General features: G+C 46.1%; 1 protein-coding gene across 1 annotated transcript in view; it reads right to left on the bottom strand.

Moving 5' to 3' along the window:
* Positions 1 to 5,160: 5,160 nt before the first annotated feature.
* Positions 5,161 to 25,267, bottom strand: part of LOC138493244 (histidine-rich glycoprotein-like) — a 45,619-nt gene continuing 25,512 nt past the window's right edge. Inside the window, exons 3-7 of the mRNA XM_069620378.1 lie at positions 19,516 to 19,603; positions 18,620 to 18,783; positions 17,507 to 17,614; positions 9,318 to 9,407; positions 5,161 to 6,152 (exon numbers count right to left, since the gene is read on the bottom strand). Coding sequence (XP_069476479.1) covers positions 5,325 to 6,152; positions 9,318 to 9,407; positions 17,507 to 17,614; positions 18,620 to 18,783; positions 19,516 to 19,603 — 1,278 coding nt within the window. The 3' untranslated portion in view covers positions 5,161 to 5,324. The remainder of the gene's footprint in view (positions 6,153 to 9,317; positions 9,408 to 17,506; positions 17,615 to 18,619; positions 18,784 to 19,515; positions 19,604 to 25,267) is intronic.

Genomic DNA, 25,267 nt, shown 5'->3' with positions numbered 1-25,267 from the left:
TTGCTCGTCTAAGAAAAGCAGTGCCATTCTTTGTAGACCAGCAGTATTCAAACTCTTTCATACCAATATGCCGTTGAGTAAAAATATTGTTTCTGGTCCCCCCCACTTGGGGCTGGCCTCTAGAAGCCCTAAGGATACCCTGGGGACCCAAGGCTCAGATTTTCTACTGCTTATATTTTCTATTAGTACCCACTGGGGGCATGTCTTGGAACTCCCAGCCAATGTTCAGACTCAGAACAGGGGCTTCACCACACAGTAAAGCACCCGCTCTGAGCCTCCTTGGAGCTGGAGTCTGCCATCTTCCCCCGCCGGGTGTGATGTCAGTGTGCGCTCCCCCACATCCCCTTTCCCTTCCCCCATCCCCACCCATCTTTTCCACATCTCCTCTCCTCCCCCCACTTATCTGGCACTCCTTTGTCCCTCACTGACGCCAGGAACACTAGTGTTTCCGGCGCATCACGGACCCGGCAATGATTGACATGGAAAATTACCAGGGACTTTGTGTAGTTCCCTTCTCCCTGATCCATGGATGCCATCTTTTTTGTAGTTTCTTTCTGGAATTGAGAAATGGTCGTTTCTCAACTCGAGAGAAATACACTATTAGTACCCCGGTACAATTTGCTGGGTTGCTAAAAGCAATGTAACCCTCAGAAGGGGGGCATTAATGGTGAGGTAATTCCCCGGTACTCATGTTAAAGCCCTCGCTTCACTCAGTCTTCTAACTGCTGCCCGGGACATTACCTCACCGTTAACACCTCCTGTCCTCGTGTTAAATTGCCTAATTAAAAACACTGTAATCATTTTTTATATTAAAAATAGTGATCCTAAAAATGTTTTCAAGAATCTACCCCTGCCTGGACATTCTTTGGGTCCTCCTATGGAGGCCAGCCCACCAGTTTGAAGGCCACTGTTGTAGTCACACTGGGATCCAGTGATAATGTTGCCTGGGAAAAGATCACCAGCAGGCGACATTTCCCCAAATTTGCACGTGAATGAAAATCAAGCACCTTCCCCAAATATTCTAGGACTGGAGTTCGAATAGAAAATTGTACCCGTCATAATATATTTGGGGGATGGCTTTTAGGGGTGCAGGAAAAAAAGTCACCTACCGGGTGACTTTTTCCGAGGAGACATCATCACATGGAACCGACAAACTATGTGAGTTTAGGAAACACTATGTTTGTTATCTTCTTATGTTGAGGAAATATTTATGTGGTTACTATATTATATTCATGTTGGGATGATAGTTTATACAGAAGTATTAAATGTACATGTATACTGGATTTTGAAGGAACATTTGGGTAAAGGTGGCATAAAAGATTTTACATATAAACCATAATAGACAGAACATAAAAACAATAACAAATATAGATTATAAAATGCGGGTGGTATCTAAACAATATTAGTACCTGGCGGGGCGTGGCTTTGACCTCCCAGCCAATGAGGAGACTCAACAGGGGCTGCTCCAAGCCTCCTTGGAGCTGGAGGCTGCCATCTTCCCCTGCCAGGTGTCAGGTAAGTGTGTGCTCCCATGCGTCCCCTTGCACCGCCCCCCTTTTCCACATCTCCTCTCCCCCCACCCCACACCCCATTTACCTGACGCTACTTTGTCCCTCGCAGACGCCGGGAACATTGGTGTTCCCGGTGTGTCACTGACTCGGCAATGATCACCAAATTTTAACCAGATGTTAAAGAGTTCTCGGCGAACTCTTTAAAATCTTCAAGGAGCTGGCCAACCCTGCTGCAGTATCCACCCCTCCTCTCACCTCCCAGGCTCTTTGCAATGACCTTGCCTCACACTTTATCTCTAAAACCAATGACATCTTGACTACACTCTCCTCCTCTCCCGCTCCTTACCCCTCTCCTTCTCTGCTTGTTGACTCACCCTCAGCTCCCCCATCCTTCTTTCTCAGCCTTTCCTCTTTTCTCCCCTGATGAGGTCGCTAGACAAGTCGATCTATGAAAGCCTCATCAAAACAGATCCATCCCTGTTCCTCTAAAACCATTAAGGACCACATTGACACCCTCTGTCCAGCCCTTGCTGATTTCTGCAACCTCTCCTTTGCCTCTGGATCTTTAACCACTCCTCCGAAGCACTCAAGACACCCAGAGCTGATCCTTCTTGTCCGGCTAACTATCGCTCAATTTCCTTTACTCCCTTTTTGGGTAAGCTCCTGCAAAAGCTTGCCATCTTTCATCTTAACCTTCATTCTGACTGTTGGCTCCCTCCATGACCATCAATCCGGCATCAGAGCTGCCAGAAGTACGGAAACTGCTCTCCAGAACATCCGTGAAGACCTGCTCTCCAACCTTGACTCTAACATTCCCTCTGTCTTCATCCTACTTGATCTCTCCTCTGCTTTCGACACGGTCAACCATACCACCCTGCTCAATCATCTCTGTGACAACCTGGGTATCACAGATCAGGCTCTGGCCTGGCTGACCTCTTTTCTCTCTGATCGACCCTCCCAGGTACAACTTGGGTTCTTCCTATCCTCTATCTCCCTTTCTACCGGTGGTGTTCCCAAGGGGTCTAACCTCTCGCCCTGGCTTTTAAACCAATACCTGGCAACTCTCGCCTATTGCATTTCCATTTTTTTGCTCAAATTTCCAGTGCTACACCCAACTCATTTTCAGGCTTCCTTCAGCCATCTCCTCTCCTACCCTCATCTCTGACTGTCGAATCGCCATACAAAATTGGTGTGCCGCCAATGATTTTTGTTTAAATGCCAACAAGACTGAGATCCTCCTCATTGGTACAGCCTCTCCATCCTTTCCCCTCACTCTCTGGCCGGCCTCCCTTGGCCCTCCTCCTGCTTCTAGCTGTGAAGCTAAGAACCTCGGGGTCATCTTTGACTCCACACTTTCCTTCTCCGCACACATCTCTGAAGTCTCCAAAATGTCTAACTTCTTATTGCACCTCCTTAGAGGTACTCTTCCTTTCCTCTCCTTCCCTCAGAGGCTTACTGTCTCACAAGCTCTGATTCTCTCTAGGTTGGACTATTGTAACAGCCTCTTTCTAAATCTAACTGCCTCCACTCTACGCCCTTTATAACTAATCCAGAACAGGACTGCGAGACTTGTCCTTGGTCCCAAGCCCTGGAATCGTATCTCTCCAGCTCTGAAATCCCTTCATTGGCTCCCAGTGGATGCAAGGATTACATTTAAAACCCTTTGCATTGTCGACAAGGCTTTCTGGGGCCTGGATCCAAAATACCTTCAACTATCCCACCGTAATACCTCCCTGCTCGAGCCCTTCGCTCCTCTACCTCTAACTCCCTCAGGGTCAGTCGTTTTTTAAAGATGCCTCGCTTTGGAACTTCCTCCCTGCCACCTTGAAACTTGAGGAGAACCATCTACGGTTCTGGAAGATCCTCAAGACCTTCCTCTTCGCCTCTACCTTTGCCCCTCTTCTCCCCTGCTGATCTGCTTTCTCTCTCGGCACTGTTGCACCTGGCCACCCTCTGTCCGTCAGGCCCAGGTACCTGCTCACTCTGCCTCACTCCTGCACTGCCTCCTGGCCACCTCTTGCACTGGGGCCTGTATCTGTACACATACAGCCCCCCCCATTCTTCTTCTGCACTTATCACCCTATCTGACTAGCCTTGCACTTTTCCACTCACAGGCTGCACTACCACTGTCTTTGATCACCTTATTTATTTATTTACTTATTATTTAGGTTGTTGTCTCCTATGCTCTACATTTTCCATTTTCTCCCCCTCCCATGCACTTTCCCCCTTTTTCCCTTCCCCATGCACCTGCGCGTTCTCAATGTTACTGGGCCTAGTAAGATCGTTGTTTTTGGTTTCTCCTCTGTTCCCCTCCCTTTGCCTGGTCGCGCTCTGAAACACCTGTGTACGAGTGCTATATAAATAAAATATCATGTCATATCACCATGGAAAGGGAGAAGGGACTACGTGTAGTTCCCTTCTCCGCGATCCATGGCAGGCATTATTTTTTGTAGTTTTTTTCTCGAGTTGAGAAACAGTTAACACGCTGTTTCTCAACTTGAGCAAAATACACTATTATTACCCCAGTGCAACAGTATATGGAATACACTCCCACAGGACATAAAAACCATACAAGTATTCGAAAAATTCAGAAGTTGTGTTATCACCTGGCTAACCAATAAGAACTAACCTTACTTCTATCTTAGGCTTCCCCACCTAGCCGGCCTATACATGTCCATATCTGTTTATGTATGACTTTAGATGACTGTACTTATGCTTGCCTTGCAGAATTTGTCCTAAACATCTGCCTGTATGATCCACATTAAGTGACGTCAGTAATCTTAATTGATTGTAACATGTATGAGTGACTCATGTACCTTTCAAAGTTCTGTAACCTGTAACCAATCTTTCTCATTCACTAGCGCCCAGATACCTACGGGTCATGCGTGCTATTTAAATAAAATAAACAAACAAACAAAACGTGCCAGGGTACTAGTAGCAATATATAACCCTGGGAAGGGGTCATGTTAAAGGGGCCCGGGACTCATGTTAAAGCCATCTCTTCACTCTGACTTTTAACTGCTGTCCCGGGGAAATACCTCATCAGTAATGCCCCCCTCCTCGGGTTATATGGCTTAAGTCATCTAGTTTCAACCACTCAATATGTCTTCTTCCTCATGTCTGCTGTCTACGCAAACAAATGGATGGGTTCAGTGAACCAGAGAGAGGACATGCCCCTCCAGCCATCCTAGTAAAATCTGCAATGCACATTGGTTGTCGAGTGCACGTGTCCAGAAGTCAGGGCCTTTCTTCTTTGGCAGTGCTGCGTGGCGGCAATTCACTCCAAGTTATCATTGGTTGATGGGCCAAGTTTCCTTTCCCCTTTTTCTGTGGGCATCCAATGGAAAAGGATTGTGGTTTTGTAATAGCCAGGGGGAGAAAGGAGGATGGGGGGAGTTGACATGAATGCGTACAAATGTGTTAAATACATTTTGGCTGGTGTGAATTTCCACTGTAAAAATAAAGATGATGACCATTTTAAACTTGTATTCTTGGTTAAAATGAATTGTTTGTGTGGCTGATGGACAGGCTCTGCTTCTTATTGTTGTTCACCAAACAAACATTTCAGATTGTTCATCTAATCATAAAGAACTTGAAGCATAATTTAAAGGAAACGTGCATCATACAAAATAGTAACACAAACATAAAATATAATGTAATGGCATTTTGTATTGCTTTTTTATTTGTATTGATCCAGCCAATAGTTGCCATGACAACATGATGTTGGAAACTCCGTTCACGATCTATAAAGAGTGTTTATACAGGTTTTATAATTTCCAAATGATGTGCTTATTTTTTAGGATGGGTGAACCTTCACTGATGAGTTGGCAATATGGACTCGACGTGTGGTACCTTGTGTTTGGGCTCAGCTGGGCATGATACTGACTCTGAAGGGTGACGAGGAAATGGCTGAGGTGCAGGATACCTCCAGGGACCAATAGGAACTGGACTAGCAGAGCCCTCAGGGACATCCGGTTTAGGCATGGAAGTAGAACCGGGGGGCAATAAAGGAGGTAACGGGTCATGAATTATTGGTTCCGGGAAGACATCGGACACATCGTTCGGGTGAACAATATGCACGCAACCGACCGGCTGCCTGGGGGGTGGAGGGATGGGCTTTGATCCTGTGTGTTCCTCCGATGAGCTGTCATGTGGTTTTGGGGCAGGAGCCGATACAGGTTCCACATGGGCATGCTTCTTCTCATGATGCCCTTCCTGGTGTTGCTCTCCATGCGAATGGGTTTGGTTTTGTCCATCATGGTCATGATGGTGATGATGTTTCTCTCCATGCGAATGGGTTTGGTTTTGTCCATCATGGTCATGATGGTGATGATGTTTCTCTCCATGCGAATGGGTTTGGTTTTGTCCATCATGGTCATGATGGTGATGATGTTGCTCTCCATGCGAATGGGTTTGGTTTTGTCCATCATGGTCATGATGGTGATGATGTTTCTCTCCATGCGAATGGGTTTGGTTTTGTCCATCATGGTCATGATGGTGATGATGTTTCTCTCCATGCGAATGGGTTTGGTTTTGTCCATCATGGTCATGATGGTGATGATGATGATGATGATGATGAGGCCCGTGCCTGTGTCCGTACCCATGATGATCATGGTGTTTGGGGTGAGGATGGCAAGCTTTCTGTAACAAGTCATGGCAGAACATTAGCAATATTACCTGACAGATATGCTTCATTCATTAATAAAGCAATAACACCCTTTCACACCTTGAGTATCAGCAGACAAAGGTCAATGAAATCTAAAGTCTAAGCAACTGTACACTAGGAAACTGCACAATGTGCAAACTATCTGCAAAAGACAACCTCTTAACCAGGCCACAGCTGTGCTCTGATCCTAATTGTGTGTATACATTATAAGCATGGGTGAACATGTTTGGGAAATCGCCAAATGACCCAAATCCTGGATGTGTTGGCGTTCTGCAAACATTTTGAATTTCCCTGGAAATTCAACTGCGTGAGTTCGATTGATATAAAATGAGGGTTCTGAAACGGAGGGCATGCTGTTGCCATCTGCCAGTGGGGCCTGTACCATGCTCCACAGCCCTGTTGGGGCCTGGCAGCCCCTTCACTGATAGTGGGACATGCTAACCTGGACTATTCCAACATTATCACTGGATCCTAGTGTGACTACAACAGTGTGCGAGGCAGGGCTCTTGGGGGCCGAGGGGCTCGTTTGCACCCCAGAAGTGACCTGTGAATTGTCAAGAACTCTAGAAATTATATAGGCCAGTTTTCGGAACGTTCTCCCAGCCTTAGTCAAGTGCTCACTGCCCTGCTGGTGCAGGCATGTCGGGATGACAGGCTGCTAGTGAATTATTGCCTGAATTTGGCCTGGCAACGTGTAACAGACCCTCAGGCATATGACTGAGAAATAGTGAATGAGTGAGAAGGCTAATATTTAGGAACGCTAATTGTGGGCAATCGCGTTTCATTTTATTTTTCAAAGGTCTTTTTTTCTGTAGTGGAGTCTTGTTTCCTACCGTTAAGGGGTGCCCCCAGATATTTTTCTTAGGGGTGGTTGATGAGGTCAGTTTGGGTGGCACATTCATTGACTGCAAGAGGCGCTGGCGGGCCGGTTGGGGGGGTGGCAGTGTTTTAATTAGGGTGGCCGTGGCTCCCCTTTTCCCCCCTGGTGGCGCCACTGCTACTTTTGTGTCATATAGGCCTGATCACGAGTTGGGCGATAGCCCTTAAATGTGGCGGTAACAGTGTTACCGCTGCATTTAAGGGTCCGCCCCATCTCGAGTCTGGCCTGTTTACCTCCAGCTTAGTGCTGGGGATTAAAACGCCATAAAAATGCCAATTTTCAGCGCAATTACCACCCGCGATATAACCACGCAGTTGTTGCGCTGAAAATTCTCCATTGGTCCCAAGGACTCAACAGGGAATGGGGACTAACAGCGCCCACCCGTGAACAGTTAGCACCCACCCGTGTCCGGCATTAAAGTTGGGTGGTATCGTGATGAGGCCATAATGTGCTAACTAGACGGTAAATACAACATGTACTAATTCAGGTGATGAAACAAAAAACAAAACACGTTCACAATTTGGCATCCGAAATCCATGGGCCCAATACAATTCTAAAATGTTTCTTGAAGGAAGCAGAAATATACACTACAAAAATATGACCAAAACGCACACCATGCCGCAGAGAAAGCCCCTATTCCTCAGAAGTCGGCCAACCTCTTTTGAATCAATTGCGAAACGTGCTGCAACACACGTGCACGCAGCTGCAATGCTTGAAGTCAATGCCAAATTGCAAAACACACTTAAATCATGCTCAAATATCCACAGATGCATGTAAAGGAACCTGGGGCATCAAACTCATGAATACGTGTCCACCCCCCCACTCATTAGACACAGAGACACCTTTCTGCACCCCACATACATTGCATACACACATAGACACACACGCACAGACACGTAAGTGCACATGCACACTTTTGAAGGCCTTATGACAATTAACACGGATGGAGCGAAGACCTGTTTTACTAACAAGGACCTAAAGTGCAATGCCAAGGCTTGTTTCTTCCTTGATTGTACTTCTGGGCAAGTAGTTAGCACACAACCTTCTAGCTGGGTCCCAAAGCTGCCCCACAATAAGATAACCAACCAAAGAAGGTATGTTTACCCATGTTGTGGTCTAATTTACTATTTTGATCTCTTTGCTTTGGTTCCATGCGTTAATATCCCTGGAAAAATATCGCCATACAAAAATATCGCCATATTTTTGCAGCAATATTAAGCCATGGAACCTGAGGAGGACACCCTCGCAACCCCTGCGTTATTTTTAAAGGAGCGGGGGACACCCCTGCAACCCCTGCTCCCAAAAACCCCCAAAATGATCCCCCCAAAAAATATCGCCTATGGCCGTTCCAGACAACACTATATATGGCGATATTTTTGGTGGGGATAATATGTAGTGATACCTTTGCTTTGTAGATGCTGGAGAATCGTGCTAACACTTATTCCACCTTTTGACATATAACTAAAATATATTAGCATTAGGCCAACGTGTTTGCTGGAATGTTCGAGGTCAGGTGCTTTTTCTTCTTCTGGAAACACACTGCAGATGACACACGTTTCATTTTCTTCTGGGATCTGAACACCTGAAGTAGTTAAGTCTATCTAGGACATCGCTTCCTGGACTTCTCCCTTCCTAATTGTACAGCTTGAAGTCGTTTCTATCCCTCTCCCTCCTGCAATCTTCAATACAGATCGCCCAGCAGCCCTCAGGGCTGCCTGAATATCTATGTTGTTGGACGAGTGACCAACGGCAATCTCCCTAGTCCAATGGCTCCACTCTCTGGACCGCCCGGCCATTGGATCTCCACCTGGAGGTTGCCATCAGAAGGTTCGGTCAAGTGTTGGCGACCCACCAGTCCTGCTCCATCTATGGACACGACCGGTATTCTGCTCTAAAGAATCCTGGACCTTTTCTCCATTTAGACCTCACCCGCTGGCCTTGTGCATGTGATATGAGCAATGAAAGGGAGCAATTAACCCTTTAAGTGTTCAAGGAGGTTGTCAGTGTGTTCAGCCTTACACTCCAGTCGAAGCTTCCTCATCATCACACTGCATATTCCATCCCACGCCACTGCTTTGCTCAACTTTGGGTTTGATGGTCCAGCACAGGTTCAGCTTTGTGGGCATTACCTGCACCACAGCTGCATTGGTGGGAGGCAGGCAGATTGTGTACGTCTTCCATCAAATGCCCAGCATTACACATGCATTCCTATCCTTTGATCAGGGACAACAATGGTTCACATGGATGTAAGACAACATACCTTAGGATCGTAGATATCACAGGTAGCATGCACGCTGGATGCACCAGGCCCAGGCCTGCTAATCACGCTGCCAGTGCAAAATCCCACATGCTATTTAGGAAAGAAAACAAACAATTGTATTAGTTTCAATGATCTTGATTTATTCTTTGCGAGTGTACCTTTGATCTCTGAATAAAACTGGCTCTGAAAACTATGCAACACATTCTTTTAGCTTTGGGTGCTAGACGACACTATAATTGCTGCCGATTGGCCAAAACTATTGGGATGGGAAGTGAAGATAAGAGAGAGGTGGGATGTGAAGTTGGACACTCAGACTGTGGTTGAGTTCAGCTTTATATCCAGCCATGGACCACCTATGCCATGCTAATCACTATGGCTATTACAGGCGACAAACATCTCCTCCCTGCTCAAAACACCCCCAGATGGCATCTCTTTGAGCCAGCTCTCTGCTTTTAAGGGGCTGCCATTCGTATTTTGTAATCACTCTTCTGAAAGGCAATGGGTTAGTTGCAGCTGTGTGATAATGAAAATGTTTTAGCCACTCAATTTGTAATCATCATGAGTGTCCACCATTGCTTCCTTGCACTGAATTCCTGTTAAAACATGCATTGGTAAAGTCAGTAGTGTTGCACTTGTATAGGCATTGGAAGGGCATTTGTCGGACTATGCCCAGGTACTAGCATTACTGTTGCCATTATATTGCCAAGTAGTAGCTTGCCAGGTTGAGTAAGATTTCCACTCAGGATCTCCTGAAACTACGCTCACAAAAACGATTGGCTCTCACAGCATGGCAAACTAACCCCAATGACATCACTAAACAAGCCTTTAAAGACATCGCCAAACAATACAAATCCGCCATCATTGCGGCCAAAGCCAACTCCTTCAATACCAGGATCGCAAATGCCAAATCAGGATCCAAAGAAATCTTTGCAAGCTTCAGAGAATTGGAGTCCCCGACTCCCCCCTCAAACCCCTTGAATAAAAACAAAGAATGGTGTAACGACATCCAAGAAGCCATGCTCAACAAACTGAAGACTCTGCAAGAAAAAATCATCAGTCACCAAAAAGCCCTATCACAACAACTACCCAACCTACACCAGAACACTGCCATTTCCGGAATCCCAGCCTTCTCGTTCCAGGAGATTACAGAAGAGGAAGTCCTGACCATACTCAACTCCATCAAACCCTCCAATTGCAAAGGCGACTCATGTCCAGCCCAGCTCATCCAGGAGAGCGCCCCCGCACTGGTACCGTTCTTCACAGCCTTCATCAACGCATCGTTCAAATCCAACCAAGTGCCATCCTGCCTCAAAGAAGCGTGGGTCCGCCCATTACTAAAAAAACCTACACTAGACCCCAAGGTACCAGGGAACTATAGGCCCATCACTACAGTTCCCTTCCTTCTCAAGATCCTGGATAAAGCTGCATACCTCCAAGTTCAGAGCTACCTAGAAGCTCATCACCTACTTGGTCTCCGGCGATCTGGCTTCCGCCCAAACCATGGCACAGAAACAGCACTACTGGACCTTAAGAACCAAATCGATGACCTAAGAGACGTAGGCAAACCAGCTCTCCTACTTCTACTCGACCTTTTGGCGGCATTTGACCTGGTCAATCATGACACCCTCTGCCACCACCTCTCTACAGCGGGCAATTTCTCAGTAGAAGCCACCGCCTGGATAGCATCCTTTCTTAAGGGCAGAGAAATTAAAGTCTTCTCGGACACAGCCTGCGCCCATCCACATCTAATTAAATGTGGTGTCCCACAGGGGTCCTGCATATCCCCCACACTGTACAACCTTTTCACAAGGTCACTATTCAAATACCTCGATGCAATGGGCATCACTTACACCAACTATGCGGATGACACACAAGTCCTCATCCCTCTCACCGGAGACTACGAAGCCGACCAAAAAGCCCTCATCTCCATTTACACCACCATCCAAACCTGGATGGCGGAAAACTGGCTCTGCCTCAACAGAGAAAAAATAGAGTTACTCATCATCAGATCACCAGCCACAATCGATAAAATGGGCCCACAATATGACTCCTTCATCATCGACAATTGCCGCATCTCGGTCTCCAAAGCAGTCAAAACCCTTGGAGTTTACCTGAACTCAAACCTCACCATGGACCGACAGGTCAACGCAATCTCTTCAGCAGCAGCCTACCACTCAAAACCCATCACTGCTGCAAGGCCCTTCCTCTCACAGGAAAATTCCCTCACCATTGCAAGAGCCATCATCGGTTCCCGCCTAGACTACTGCAATGCACTCATACTAGGCACTTCAGCCAAAAACATTAAAAAACTTCAAACGGTGCAGAACAATGCCCTCAGAGCAGCCACAGGAATCTCGAAAAGAGACCACATCTCAGCCAGCAGAAAATCTGTCCACTGGCTTCCGGTCAAGGAAAGGATCCTTTTCAAATCACTGGCACTCACCCACAAATGTCGACACAACACAGCACCGCGCTACCTTGCTCAGAGATTCGCTGGTCCCCCCTCTAACAGACCAACTAGGTCGAGCCACACTAACCGCCATGTAATTCCAAAAAGCATCAGAACCAGAGCAGCGGGCGCTAGCTTCCCAGTCCTTGCCGCCACCAACTCGAACCTATTACCCGCCAAGATCAGAGGCATCGAATCCCACCTGGGCTTCCTGTCAACTGTATAACCTCTGTAAAGGCAAACGTCCTTTTTTCCAGGCTAGGGGTAGACACAATCTCGCTGTAACACCCTCGATCTACCCCTCCCTACACTGCAACTAAGTCATTTTCGTGCAACAGCGCCCCGATGCATCTGGGCTGTGTGGCGCTTTACAAATGTAAAAAATAAAATAAAATAAATAAAAATGTGTTCGCACTGATGCTGGACAGATTGTTTCTGTCCTTTGCAAAGTGGCATGTGGCCACCCTACCTTCCCATAATGGCAAACGGGCATAGTTACAGCCTGATGGGCGACACTAGCTCCCTTCTGCTTGTAGTACCCTAGCAGCTGCCTAGCACTGCTGGCACGGTCTTGGTGCTTAAATGCCAAACTCCATCACTGGAGTTGGGAATTAGTACTGCCGCTAGTATTCCATCTCATTGATAGATTGATGGGTCAATCTTTGCCCCCTGAAGCAGTTTCTTGATTTACTAATAGATTTTGTAGGCTTAGATCATATTGATTTCCTAGCCTGATCTGACAGGTTATTACTTTAAACACATATATATACTATTATACAAGAGTGGTGTGGTTTTATCTAAACTTTACACACTATTAAAATCCGAATAAATATAAGTACATTATTAAATGCATATGTTGCTTATTTTTTAAGCTCAAGAAAATAGTGTAATTAGTACTTAACTAGCATAGGCTTTACTTACCCTCCTTTTTAGCTCAGTGGATTTGGTTTTTATTACACTATTTCTTGAGCTTAGTCAATTTAGTGTTACTTAAGCTATTTTTGAGCTTAGTAAATTGGCTCCATATATCATCATCTGCAAACAATTTCATCATTTTAAACAACTATTAAAAAATCGTACAAAATTGCTAAATTCACTCTAGTCTTTGTTCTATATGTAGCCAGAAATTGATCTCAAGTACAGCGAGAGGGACAGTCGCACTCCTGCCAAAAAACGTATCCAAAATTGGCTTGTTTTAATGTTTTCATCTTATGAACAAACCTTGCCAGGTGTTGTCTGCGTATCATATCCAAGTTATAACATTCTGTTAATGCATGTCAAGCCGTCGCCATGGACGCTGTGTTACATAAGCGACAGGTCCTCCTCAATCTAGGAATACCCATTCTAGGACCTTGCACGGCCAATACAGGCAGCAAGTTCACTCTCAACCACATGAAAATTCTTCTTTGTTTTACAGATGTAAAAAAAGGATCATGTAAGGTTGTGGTTGACTGTAGGTTTATGTAGAAGCAGTAAAATCAGTAAGTGATTTTAATTTCATCACATGCTCATGATTGCGATGCCAATCCCATAATTTTGTTTTACTCACAATATGTTCCTTCAAATCTGCTAGTTTAAATTCCAATCAATTTCCCACCTGATAGATCTGAAGAAGTCTTTATTATCTTTTTTGAATGTATCTAGCACTTGGTTGCTATTACTTTAAGTGCATCGGGCAGCAGCAATAGTAATGGATGTTCCCGTGATATGCATGCCATCGGGTACACATGGGCCGTCCTTGTGGCTAAACGTGAACGTGCCTCTAAAGAGGTACGGCCCAATTCCAATCAAATTGCTTGCACAAGCATGGTCTGTGGGAGGCATGACAAAAGTATCCAGATGTTGCCCTCTGGTCTATTCAGCCAGTCTGCATTAGCTGCACAATCTGCCTCTAGTCCATGCCGTATCCCAGGAATGAGACTCTGATTTCATATCAAGAGCATGCCCTTCATGCTACAGCATGCCGCGTTTTTGGGAAAAAGTTCCTGACGGTATTAACGAGTGAGATAGCGCTCAAACAGCTACTCTCTCAAAGGCCTGAATTCTTCATCTTATTGCCAACAATAATCCCTAAGTAGGTAGATTTGTCTACGTGTGTTACAGTAGGCAGATCCATCCCCCAAGTCTTTATATAGTTAACCTTACTGCCAAAGCACATTGTCTTGGTCTTATTGGGGTTGCCCTTCAGATGATTTGCAATTTTATAACAATGAAGCGCAGTTAGTGCCCCGGCAAGCCCTATGGGTGTGTGGACTAACAGGACCACATCGTCCGCATAGGCAAGCCATGGAACATAAGAGCAACCTGTTTTAGGAGGAAAATTGTTAGTAGTTAGTAAGACTTCTGGAAGGTCTGCAATGTAAAGATTAAAAATCAGATGCAAAAGAATCCAGCCCTGCTTTAACCCACTCTGAGCAGGTGTTTTTTCTAGTATAATGTTCCTTGTTCTTCGGTCTCACTTGAACAGTGGTCTGGCTGTGCAGCTGAATCAGCAGGTTTAGGAAGCGCAGAGGATTCCTCTCAGTGAGTTTATTCTACAACATCTCCCAGACAACTCTGGCAAATGCTGCATTAAAGTCGATTCAAATCATGTATAACGGCAAGTTTCCCCTTTTGTATTTCATTGTGTATTGGTCTTTTTTAGCATAGTCAAAGCTAGCATATCATGAGTTCATGCATTAATAGCTTCCGTAAACTCAGATCATTTCAATGTGCCTGCCTTAACAGGCTGGTTATTACTTACACAACATGTCAAATCCTTATTGTGTGGCAGAAATAGGCACTACAACACATCACGAAAGCATGTGAAAAATCATTGGATTTTTGTTTCAACCACATCTTAACTTCGGCACCATGAAGCATTGCATCATTACTGTGATACCCCCGATTGGCTTAACAGGTTGTGTCCAACTCGCGTGTATGGCTGCCCACGGTGAGAACGTACATCACGATATTGGGTATCTTTTTTCAATGGAATATCTGTGATTTTAGGGATGCACTCTGGAGCCTGACCTACTTTTAGGAATCTTTGGTTTGCCAGGAGAAGACCAGAATTCCTTTTCAGGATCTTCCTTATTTCTGATCCAGACTTTGAATCTACCTCGATCCTTGTCTGTGTAAAGATGGAAATAGAGAATCACACCCAGTGTGTCTGATCAGCTCACAGTTATTGATTTATGTATTGGGTTTTTGTAAGGCGTTAACTAAAGACACTGTTGTTTCCTTGTGCCCTTGGAAGGGAGGGAAATTCCAGTCGTTCACTGGCTCAAGGAACATTGAGATCATTACAATTATTGCAGATGTGTTTTAGAGGAAGCAGAAGTGAATGTTGCTGGGGTGTCTAAGACTGCTAAGAGTAATGTGGGGAAGATATTGTGAGACTTGTAAGACTTAATGAATGCTATTGGTCTATGGGAGAGAGCTTGCTGTATGTACATGCTCTTTGTTGCTTGGCATGTCATTCTACCAGCTAAATAAAATGAAATATTAAAAAAGGACTTCCATTTCCAGGGATTTCATATTACAACTATATGCGCACCCTGTTACATCTCCCCCATGCCGCTGACCTGTGATTGCATCCATGGCAGTACAGGGTTCTCGTTTGGGCCTCACTGTGTTATCTAAATACTGTCTGGTGTCTGGGGGGGGGGGGTTTGCCACCACATGTCAGTGGATGCTGGCCTCGGAGGAGGGATGAGGAGGACTCCCTGGTCACTTTGCCATGGTTTCCAGCACATGCCAGGGGACAGTCACCTTGCCTAACTACAGGCTAGTCCTGGGGAGCTAGAACATCCCCAATACCTCTGGTCACCAGGACAGCTTAGTACTAGAAATCCTATACCCACCCACACCCCTGGGAAAACTCTGCAGGATATACGGCACGCCATCTAAACTGAGAGATCCGGCAGTCGTTTGCATACAGCCCTCAAAGCTCAGTGAAGTGCTGTAATTTCCCAGTTAAAATATGTCCCTTGATAAGACTATGCTAGGGTACATACTAACATTGTTAAAACTTTGCTCTGAACTTCATGGAAGTTATTTCACCACTTAGAAGGGGCATTGAATGAATCAAAAGGAATCAAAACTCCTGCCGATACTATGTTTCAATACCCTTACACCACCCAAACACTCACCCCCTGCCCCGACTGTCCAACATTCATTGTATCAGAGGGAAAGCCAAATTACAAAAGTATCGTCAATTTGCAGATAAGTACCCAGCAGGGAATACAATGTTGCAAGTTCATTAAGCACCCAATCCATTTGGTGAACCAAAGAGTTTCGAAAGCTGTCCTACGGTGGGTGAGAGGTGAATTCTAAAATTCAAAATGGCATACAAGCCAGATACTGGATTGGTCTAACCTCTTGAGACCAAATAAGCCCAGGGTGCACTCGGGAAGCCAGCCAATCTGGGTCCACTTCAGTCACCACTCACAGGTTCTCAGCCTCAGTGAAAAGCTCACTGAGGGAGGCGGGGGTAACAATCATACATTCAACTAGTCTCAGTGGGGGGATGGTTGCCTGACGAGGAGGACGCTTGTGTTCCGAGAGGGCTGCAGACTGGAAGGCCGTGGGAGACCAAGAGGCTTCAGGAGTGGAGGAGACTGGATAGGTTGTGGTAGAGTTGAGCATGGGTGGGTGGTGCGACCTGAAGGGCTTAGGAAGGAGGAGGTGGTAGCAATGGGGTAGTAATACCTGGAGTGGAGTGGAAGGAGCGGACAGCTGCAGCAGAAAGTGGGAAGTGAAACCTGGAGTGGAGTGGAAGGAGTTGACAATAGCAGAGGATGAAAAGGTGGAGCGAAAATCTGGAGTGGAGTGCACGCAGGTGATCACCGCAGAGGAAAGTATGCAGAAGGTGCAGTCTGAAGTGGAGTGGAAGGAGATGACGACAACAGAGGGAGGGCAATACTAGTAGAACTGGAGAAATAGCAGAGTCTGTGGGTGAGACATGCAGGTGTGGCATCAGGAGAATGGTTGAGAGAAGGAGAAGGGGCAGCAAAGGAGAGCTAGGATTTGGGATAAGCAGGAGGAGGTTAAGGGCCTAGCCAGCCAGAACAGGCAGAATCCAGAGGCACAGTTGGCAGCAAGCATAACGAGAGCAATACCGGCAGATAACATCAGAAGTAGAGAGGGAGAAGGGTCAGGCTCCGATGACCAGCCACTTCATATGGAATGCCAGGTAGCCCTCCCTCTCTTGCACTCAGAGTCACTCTGACCAAACTCCTTCACCTACCCCACTGTCTCAATGGACTACTGGCAAGCCTTATTCTTTGGGGTTTAGATCCCCGAAAGCCCACAGCTAGCTTCTAAGAATGAGAGGGTTCTGGATCCGAAGGAAGAGGTGCAGGAACCCACTTTGCACTTTACAGAATGGGACCATTTCTCCAGAGGCACAGCGACCTCCTGTATGGCTCTCCTGCATTTGTCAGGAGAGCCATTTGGGGAAAATACCATTTTCTATTTATGTTTTCATTAAACCCTCCTCAGTAGTGTTTTCCTTTGGAAGATTCCCGTTTCTCATTTTTTGTGTGCACTTCCTTTGTTTGGCAATTCTAGTTGTTCCCTGTTCTTTCTTCCTTCACTTCTGTTTATGTCACACTCAACTAATCTTAAATGGCTGCAGAGCCTGTGAAGACCAAATGTATCTTCCTCATCCCTGTGCCTCGAAGAGGGTATGAAGCAATTGCGTTCACGATTGAAGCCATAGGAATACAAATAAACACATACATGACTAAGAACTTACCGCTTGATCAGCCGGCAGGAACTCACAGTGAGAAAGTTTGGCTTCTAGTCTAGGACAGTTGGTCTCCATGATAGTGAATTCGGCGAAATACGACGCTCCAGCCATCCACTGAAAGAGAAGCAAGGCAATGTTGTGGAGGTTAATGTGGTCTTGAGTAGTATTCTCCGGTCAAGCAAACAACGGTGGACAACCTACTCAACTTATTTATTTTATGTATGTATCTATTTATTACACGCCGCAGTCCGCAGCCATCAGGATGCACAATAAAGAGACACACACACCTAAGACAGACACTGCTGACCTGGAATCCTAATCACGAGGGAGCCTGTTTCAATCAAAAGGCAATATCTTTAATCTCCGAATATGCTTCTTTTGTCGTTTACAGTTTTGAGAAATGCTTATTATTTTCGAATACATTCCGGACTATCACCGAGACGTTTCACATGAATGTGCGTTCAGAAGGCCATTGCTAAATGTACTTGGGACATTGCATCCAATGCAACCAGAAATGTAAATCCTTCTGTAATCTACGCCGTGATACCCAAGGGTTTGAGCGTATAACAAATGCTATAAATAAATAAATAAATGCCCACTCTCACTCTTGCAATTGAATGAGACCCACATTGTTACCGTGGCTCTGAACTAAACCAAGCAACCTCCAATCTGTAATAACCTCTTGCACCTGCCGGGCTGAACATTTGGAGCAAGGTTGCATGCTATTTCTTTATGTGTTCTCATGTGTTCTGAATATGGTCCACAGCAACTTAGAGGTCAATATATCGACCTACAAAAATACAGTGGGACTAATAGCGTGGACTGCAATGTTGGCCTCTTATAGTTGTTTGGGGGTACAATTGGGAAATACATGCTAAATGATGAAAGGGGTTCGTGGGATAAATGAGTAGCGGATATGGGAATTATATATTTGGAATTAGTTTGATTTTAGCAGGGTTATGTAAAGGCATTAGGTCGGATATATTTTTGCTCTGCTTTGCATTGATACCGTCACATATAAGCAATATTTCATAGTCAGATCGATGGCAACTCATACGTGTAGGACGGGTTCCATCTGCTTTCCCGCTATAAGAAGAGGCCATTTTGTAGTCGCCGTACCTGCATGGAGGCCTTCTCCACCTTTTTGAGCTTGAAGGCGTGGGTGTGGTTACTCTCGCTGTTGTATTTCAGAACCATTTCTTCAGCTCTTGGCACATAGGAATCAAGATCCGTGGCGAGCAGGGGGCAGTCCGGGCACATGGAGGTAATCAACCGCGGGGGCACTGCAAAGGAAAGACATCATTCAGTCGCCTATGCAATGCAATTCTTACGCTAGGATCACCCTTCTTGGAATTTTCACCTCAAATTATGGAGGAGTTCATTTATGGACCACGTCTACAATGAGATATTGAACGATATTGGCTTAGAAACCACACTATGCAACAAACGTATTGTTTCCGCAATTTCCTTATCACATCATGCAATCCTTTCTTTACAAAAATATGTCTTACCAAGTCAATGTAACTTGAATAAATTGTCAATAAAAGATATTAATTGTCAATTAAATTCAAACAAATGATCTGTTGAAATTAGGACTGTTGCGGAGAGCAAATCTACTATTCACAAGAGTACTGACAATTTCATAAGGTCTTAAGCCACACCTGTTTATTTTTTTTTCGAAATTCGAAATCTTGTTTCTTATATATTTCTTATCTTTGTATAAAAGCTAATGCACAGCGCACATTTATGCTTGAAAAGAAAGAAAATCAGGGAAATTATAAAAGCGGCAATTTCTGAACTAAAGCGATTTCTATATATTTATCTGCTTGAAGAGCACACTCGTCCTTGGCACTTAAGGGATTACAACAATGCCAGCCTTCACCCTTCGGCTATGCACTCAGTGGCCTTGTGGCTCAATATGAATACAGGCATGTGGGTCCCATGGCTGGCAAAGGCCATCTGGAAGCTGAAGGATGGCGCCCTCTGCTTGGAATGTATCTGTAATGTTACCGTACCTGTGCTGAGAGTACAATTGTATGCGTAGAGGTTAACTTGCCTCCAGGGCAAGCTCAGGTATATGACTGCTTTGCATCTTCCGCACACCTAGAAGAAAAGACACTCCACATTAGGCATGGCAACACACACCTGAGTCCCTGCACGCGCACGCTCTGAACACTCACAAGGCATACATAGGAGGCTCGTTCCTCTCCCTCTTCCCCCACTGCTCTTAAACATTGTGCTGTAATGTATTTCCCGCCCTCCCTGCCCTGTGGGCACTTTGAAACACTATATTCTCATTGTATAAGGCCTAACAAGCAAACAATAAATAAATAAATAAATAAATAAAATAAACAAACTACGTCCCTAAGTGTGACCTTCATCTCTGTGGCCCTTTCCTATTCTCTTGCAGTCCACAGCGTGTTTACCCCAGGCAGGGGCTGGGCACTCCCATGCCAGGATAAGCAGCAGCGCTGTTGGGTCTGTTCCATGGCGACTGGTGTAGCGTCACCACATCATGACATGCCCGGCTACCGCACATGCTTTGTTGTCTGGCATCGCTGGGGGAGTTGAGGGTGCCGCATAGCAAATTATGCCCAATAACAAAATGGAGGCCATTGTTAATTGAGTGCAAATGACACAGAAGAGACCACTGTGGTCTCTGTGTAATTCCTTACACTTCAGTCCTCACTGTCCTATGGGCATTGCTTGCACTATGAAGCGCAATAAATGAGCGCAAATCCGGGCAGGCCCCGATTAACATGAATCATTTGCACTTAGTAGCGCAAATCAGGGCAGATGCCTCCTGCCACATACACCAGGCGGGTGGCATCTAGCAAGGGTTCCTATGGAAATCCCCAGCGCGTTCCAGGTGCTAAAAGAAGGCAGATTTCCTAGGAATCCATTGCACACATGTGATCATGGAAATCAAATGCTGCCATTAATGGATGTCTTGCTGGCTGGTAGAGCAGGTGGGGGAGGCGGACACGGTCATTTCATTCAGTGCCCCGGCTCTGCCTGCTAAAAAATTGAAAGTTCCCTGTAGTGCTAAAGCAGGTGCAAAACCAGGGGTTAACCTTGCAAGCATGGTCTTTGCACCGGTTTTAACACTCCTGTGACTTACAATGAGCCACAATGTTGGTCGGCATGGCAAGTAAGCGCAGCATAGAGCCCAGATAACATACCATCCTGAGCTACCCGCAGCGCACATTCCAGGATGTACGGTAATCCCTCCTTTGACACAATTGGGTCTGCCGCTTCATCATCTGGGGCGGCTCAATTCACGACAATGACATTTGCCAGTTCATTGAGCTTCTCAGAGAGGGCCGCTTAACAGACCTTTGAACGTTCTGTGGATCAGGTCTTTAATTGGCCAACAGTGCAGGACCGCCAGGACCACCAAGGCAGGTATCAGTGGGAGCCTTCCACTCTGCACCCTAGTCATGATGTAGATAGGCCTTTCTCAGCAGAAGAAAGATTTTGAAGGTGACATCCAAATTTTGAAGATTGTCCAGAGCAAGCTCTTGATGTTCCTCTTGTCTTTAGGCATAGTTATTTATGGGGTTATATTTTATTGTCTGATATATGTAATGTTCCTTTACTTTGGTTGTTGGTTATTGTGCATGTTGCACATTTGAGTACATTCAATGAAATTGTGAATTTCTAACAGTGAAAAGCATTTAATCTAAGGCACGAGTCTCCGCTGTGATTACTCTTCTGGGGAATGGCTGTAAATATTCTGTAGGATGCAGGAAGGTGTGAGCACCTGTCTTCTTATACTGTCCTTGTCTTCTACACCGCTCTGCTTTGCTGGCGGACTAAAGGTCTGCTATAGTCGCCCTCGAGATCTCTGGCGCTCTCTTGGAGAGAGGCATGGGCCTCAGGATCATTACCATCCATTTGAGAATGTTGAGTGTGAGGTGCACATGCCTTCTCCCTTTGCACCAGAAAAACAACCCATTCATGGAGCTGTGGAGCCATTTTCCTACTGCTCCCCTTTCCCCTCTCTCCGACCCGTATATTTGAGCCCCTCTTTCCTATCTCTTAGCCGGGATGGGTGTTGCTGCTTCTTTCCTCCTGAGCCTGTCTCCCCTTCTCTGTGCAGGGATGCAGTGCCCTGCTTCTCCAGCCTCTGTTTGCCCTGCTGCATGCCTGGGGTTGTAGTGTTGAACTCCCACTTCACCTATCTGGTCCTGTCCTTCTTCAGGATCATACCAAAATAGAGAATGCTCAAAATGTCGAATCTGAAAATACCGAAATTCGAGACCCCAATGTTACCACATATATGTGAGGGGGTGGGTTAAACAAATACAATAGGTGTAGGTGTATGGGGTGGGGGGCTGCTGGGGTCTCCCATATATATATATATATATATAGTAAAAAAGGACCTCAATAGAGAGCAGGACTGCAGAGCCCATCTGTAACTCTGCACCCTCTAGCTCCCTCCTCCTCTTACACCCTCTCCACTCTCTGTCCTATAATGTAGTACCGTTGCTCCTCTTCCTCTCGGCACTCTTTCCCTTCTACCGGCCCCCACTTCCACTACCTACACCCGTCTCTGAATGCCTGCATGCAAATCATTTCCACCAGGGCTGGAAATGGAAATGTTTTACTCTGGGATCCCACCAGCGACGGGGGAGAGGCAGAAGAGGCGGAATGGTCCTCATCGCCCTCCCCACACAAACATGTGCCTCTCAGAAGATTAATCATGAAAACCTGGAAAATAACCCAAGGGAGGAGAATGTCCTATCATGTTGCAGGCAAAGTATAAAAGGTGCACAGTTTAAACTTTAAAAAGTTCTGATTTCGTCCAGTCTCAAGGAGCTGGTTTACAGGGCTCCTGCTCAGACGCTCAAGTTGTCTTGTGAGTAAGTGTCTCACTCCTGCTATTAACCAGCCAATTTACAATCCCTGCTAGACAGCAGGGCATGCAGGAGTCCGGGAGCCAATCGTTTTGGTGTTTACTGTTGTTCTTTGCATTTTGCATTTATATGCAACAGTGTGCAAGGGGAAGAGTGCAAAGCTTCAGGCGAGGATGCAAGAAGGGATGCAGGAATGCAAGAAAAAGAGGAGGAGACTAGAGCAAGAAGGATGCCATTGAGAGAGGGCGCCGTGAATGGTGAGCAAGAGCAGATATGAGCAAGAAAGGGCGATTGGGAAGGTAAAAACAGAGAGGGTGTGAGAGGAAGGATGAGAGACAAAGTGAGGGCTGCTTTATAGAGTTTTTGAGCTGAAGTAAACAGGTAATAGGGCAGCGTGTACCCAACTCACTGCACATGCTTTTGTATGGTTGGAATGCGTGAATAATGGTAACTCCAAACTTTGCATACGGCTGCCTATATGTGAAGAACAACAGTAAACGCTGTAACTATTGGCTATGCCAGTAGTTCTTTAGAGTGCCTTACGTGGAAAAGGAAAATGAGCCTAGGCTCATCAAGGGCGCGTGACCTCAGGTGGGGGTCAAGTGCCCCCATTATGCCACACCCCCTTAACGAGACCCGGCTTAATGGGATACAGACATCCCCCCACATGCCAGGCAGCCCTTTGCAGAGATCAGCACCCACCCGCTCCCCTCTGGGGGCTGATTTCTGCATCTGTTAACAAAAGGGATGGCTAGCAGGGGACAGTACCGCACCTTTTCAGCTTCATTGGAGGCACAGCCCCTCGCCAGGCATCCCTTTAGCTAAGACATATCGCTGCATCTCTTAGCTACAGAAATGCCTGGTGAGGAACAGCGCCACCATTAAAGCTTAAGTAGTGAGACTGCTGGAAACCCCTGATTTTGCTTTTGGGTGGGTGAAAGGCCATTGACTTGCATGGGTGTGTAAGAGGATTGGCGGGTGAGAGAGCTGCTTACATGGCGGATGATACCGGCCAAAAGTGTGTGAGTTGAGAGTATACCATCTGCTTGTTTTAGAGAGATGGCCTCATGGCAGGGTAATTAGGCATTGATTTAAATCCGAGCAAATGTTTTTTGGCTAAATCCGCTTATGCCCGGACGGCTGCCCTATGAAGGATCACGGGGCCCAGGCAGCCGCCCTGGTAGGAGGGGACGGGTGCAGATGCAAGCTGAGCTAGAACTGCTGCAGGCTCCGGACAGAATGCCTAGTAGAGAACTCTTTATTTCCAAACCAAAGTGGAGATCCAGGTCTTAAAACTTCTCTAGAGAAGAAAGAAAATAGGGGCTGCTCTTTTCTAAGACAGAAGACAGAGCAAACAATGTGTCCTTTGTCCCCAAAACAGACACACTGAGCCTCCTGTTCTAGTCAAACTCCTCGTTGAAACAAAAAGAGCACAGGGGAATGGATGTCCCTGCAGGCTCATTGGAGGTACGCTGAATGTATTCAAGCGAGTGAAATGGAGGGATGGAGCACTGCGCTTTGCCAGGTGCCAGCACATCAGGTAGGTCGCTTGCCCCTTGACTTCTGGCTACTGAGGTGGTTAGCTGGGTTATCCTGCCCTGCCTGAGTGAGGCATGACTCCGTGCAGAAGCAGAGTCAGAGACCCGGCCGGCATCGTCGAGCCATCCCACCAGCCATCAGTGGCAGCCTCTCTGCGTTTTATTTGAAAACGACGGTCAGATTTCACATTGTTGTATTATATGATGCGGATGGAGGTAGTAAAGGCAGCTGTCATGGAGATCTTCCATGAATACGTTCTTAAGGCAGCATGAGGAGAAACCAGGCTGACCCTCCCCTACAGGGTTAACCCGCAAGCACTGATCCGGAGTGAGATATCAGCCCACAGCTTGCTGCCGGTGCTAGCAAGGTCAGCTGAAGAACCCACTGGATCCCCAGATTGCAACGAGTGAGTAAAAACTAAAGGCCTCAACCAATATTTGCAATACGGTGGGTTTTTTCAAATTAACCAAATTCGAGAGACAAATCAATGGTCACAACTTGAACAAACAATACTCGATGACTTTATAATCAGTCTTTCCAATGGCTAGGAATTCATACCAGCCTAATAATCCAGTAGCCAAAGGATCGCTCCAGGTGGCCTGGACGAGATCAAAGCAGGAATTCCCAATTGGCAGAATCACTCTAAAGGGCATGCTCATTGGTTAAAAAAGGCGTACGTTCCCAAAAATTTACAATTTGTGTGTTTCCCTTTTCGTACCCAAGCCTTGCCAGTAACCATGCCAACCATATCCTACTTTCAACACACCCTCTTATGGCTTTTCTGTTAGCAAGGCTCTGGCACATACATAGTGCCATGCATGGTGCTGGTGCCACCAATTGAGCCAAAACCAGTGAAGGTGGCAAAGGGATTTCACCACCATCCGAGATCAGAGTAAATCCGCCCTAATGCCAGCACTGATTTGTCACTGTAATAAAGCCAATACGCCTACATTTGTTGAGGCTTTTAAGTAAATTGTGTTTTTTTATTGGAAGACACATCAAAAAGGAACTTCTAAAACAAGTCTCACTCTGTAACCACTGTTTGCCGTTCCGAAGCCATGTCTGCTGCCAGGGTCGGACTGGGACAAGAAATAGGCCCGGACAACAACAAAAAAAAGGTGGCCCACCCCTCGCCTCAAAAAGTGACCCACCCTTCGCCTCAAAAAAGTGGCCCACCCCTCGCCTCAAAAAAAGTGGCCCTCAAACCATCATCCGTGAAACTCGTCAATTCATGACTTTTACAGAAGATGCTACATATTGAGGGTTCATGTGTCTGTTACATTACAACACAACTCATAAAATAGCATTACTTTGCATACAGATACTAGCTCAGCCAACCTTTTAAACATTCCCAGAAAGGCACAGGTTC

The sequence above is a fragment of the Ambystoma mexicanum genome, chromosome 10 (genome assembly GCF_040938575.1).
Source record: "Ambystoma mexicanum isolate Mex_15411 chromosome 10, UKY_AmexF1_1, whole genome shotgun sequence".
Lineage (NCBI taxonomy): Eukaryota > Metazoa > Chordata > Amphibia > Caudata > Ambystomatidae > Ambystoma > Ambystoma mexicanum.
This window is presented reverse-complemented; position numbering and strand designations above follow the sequence as displayed.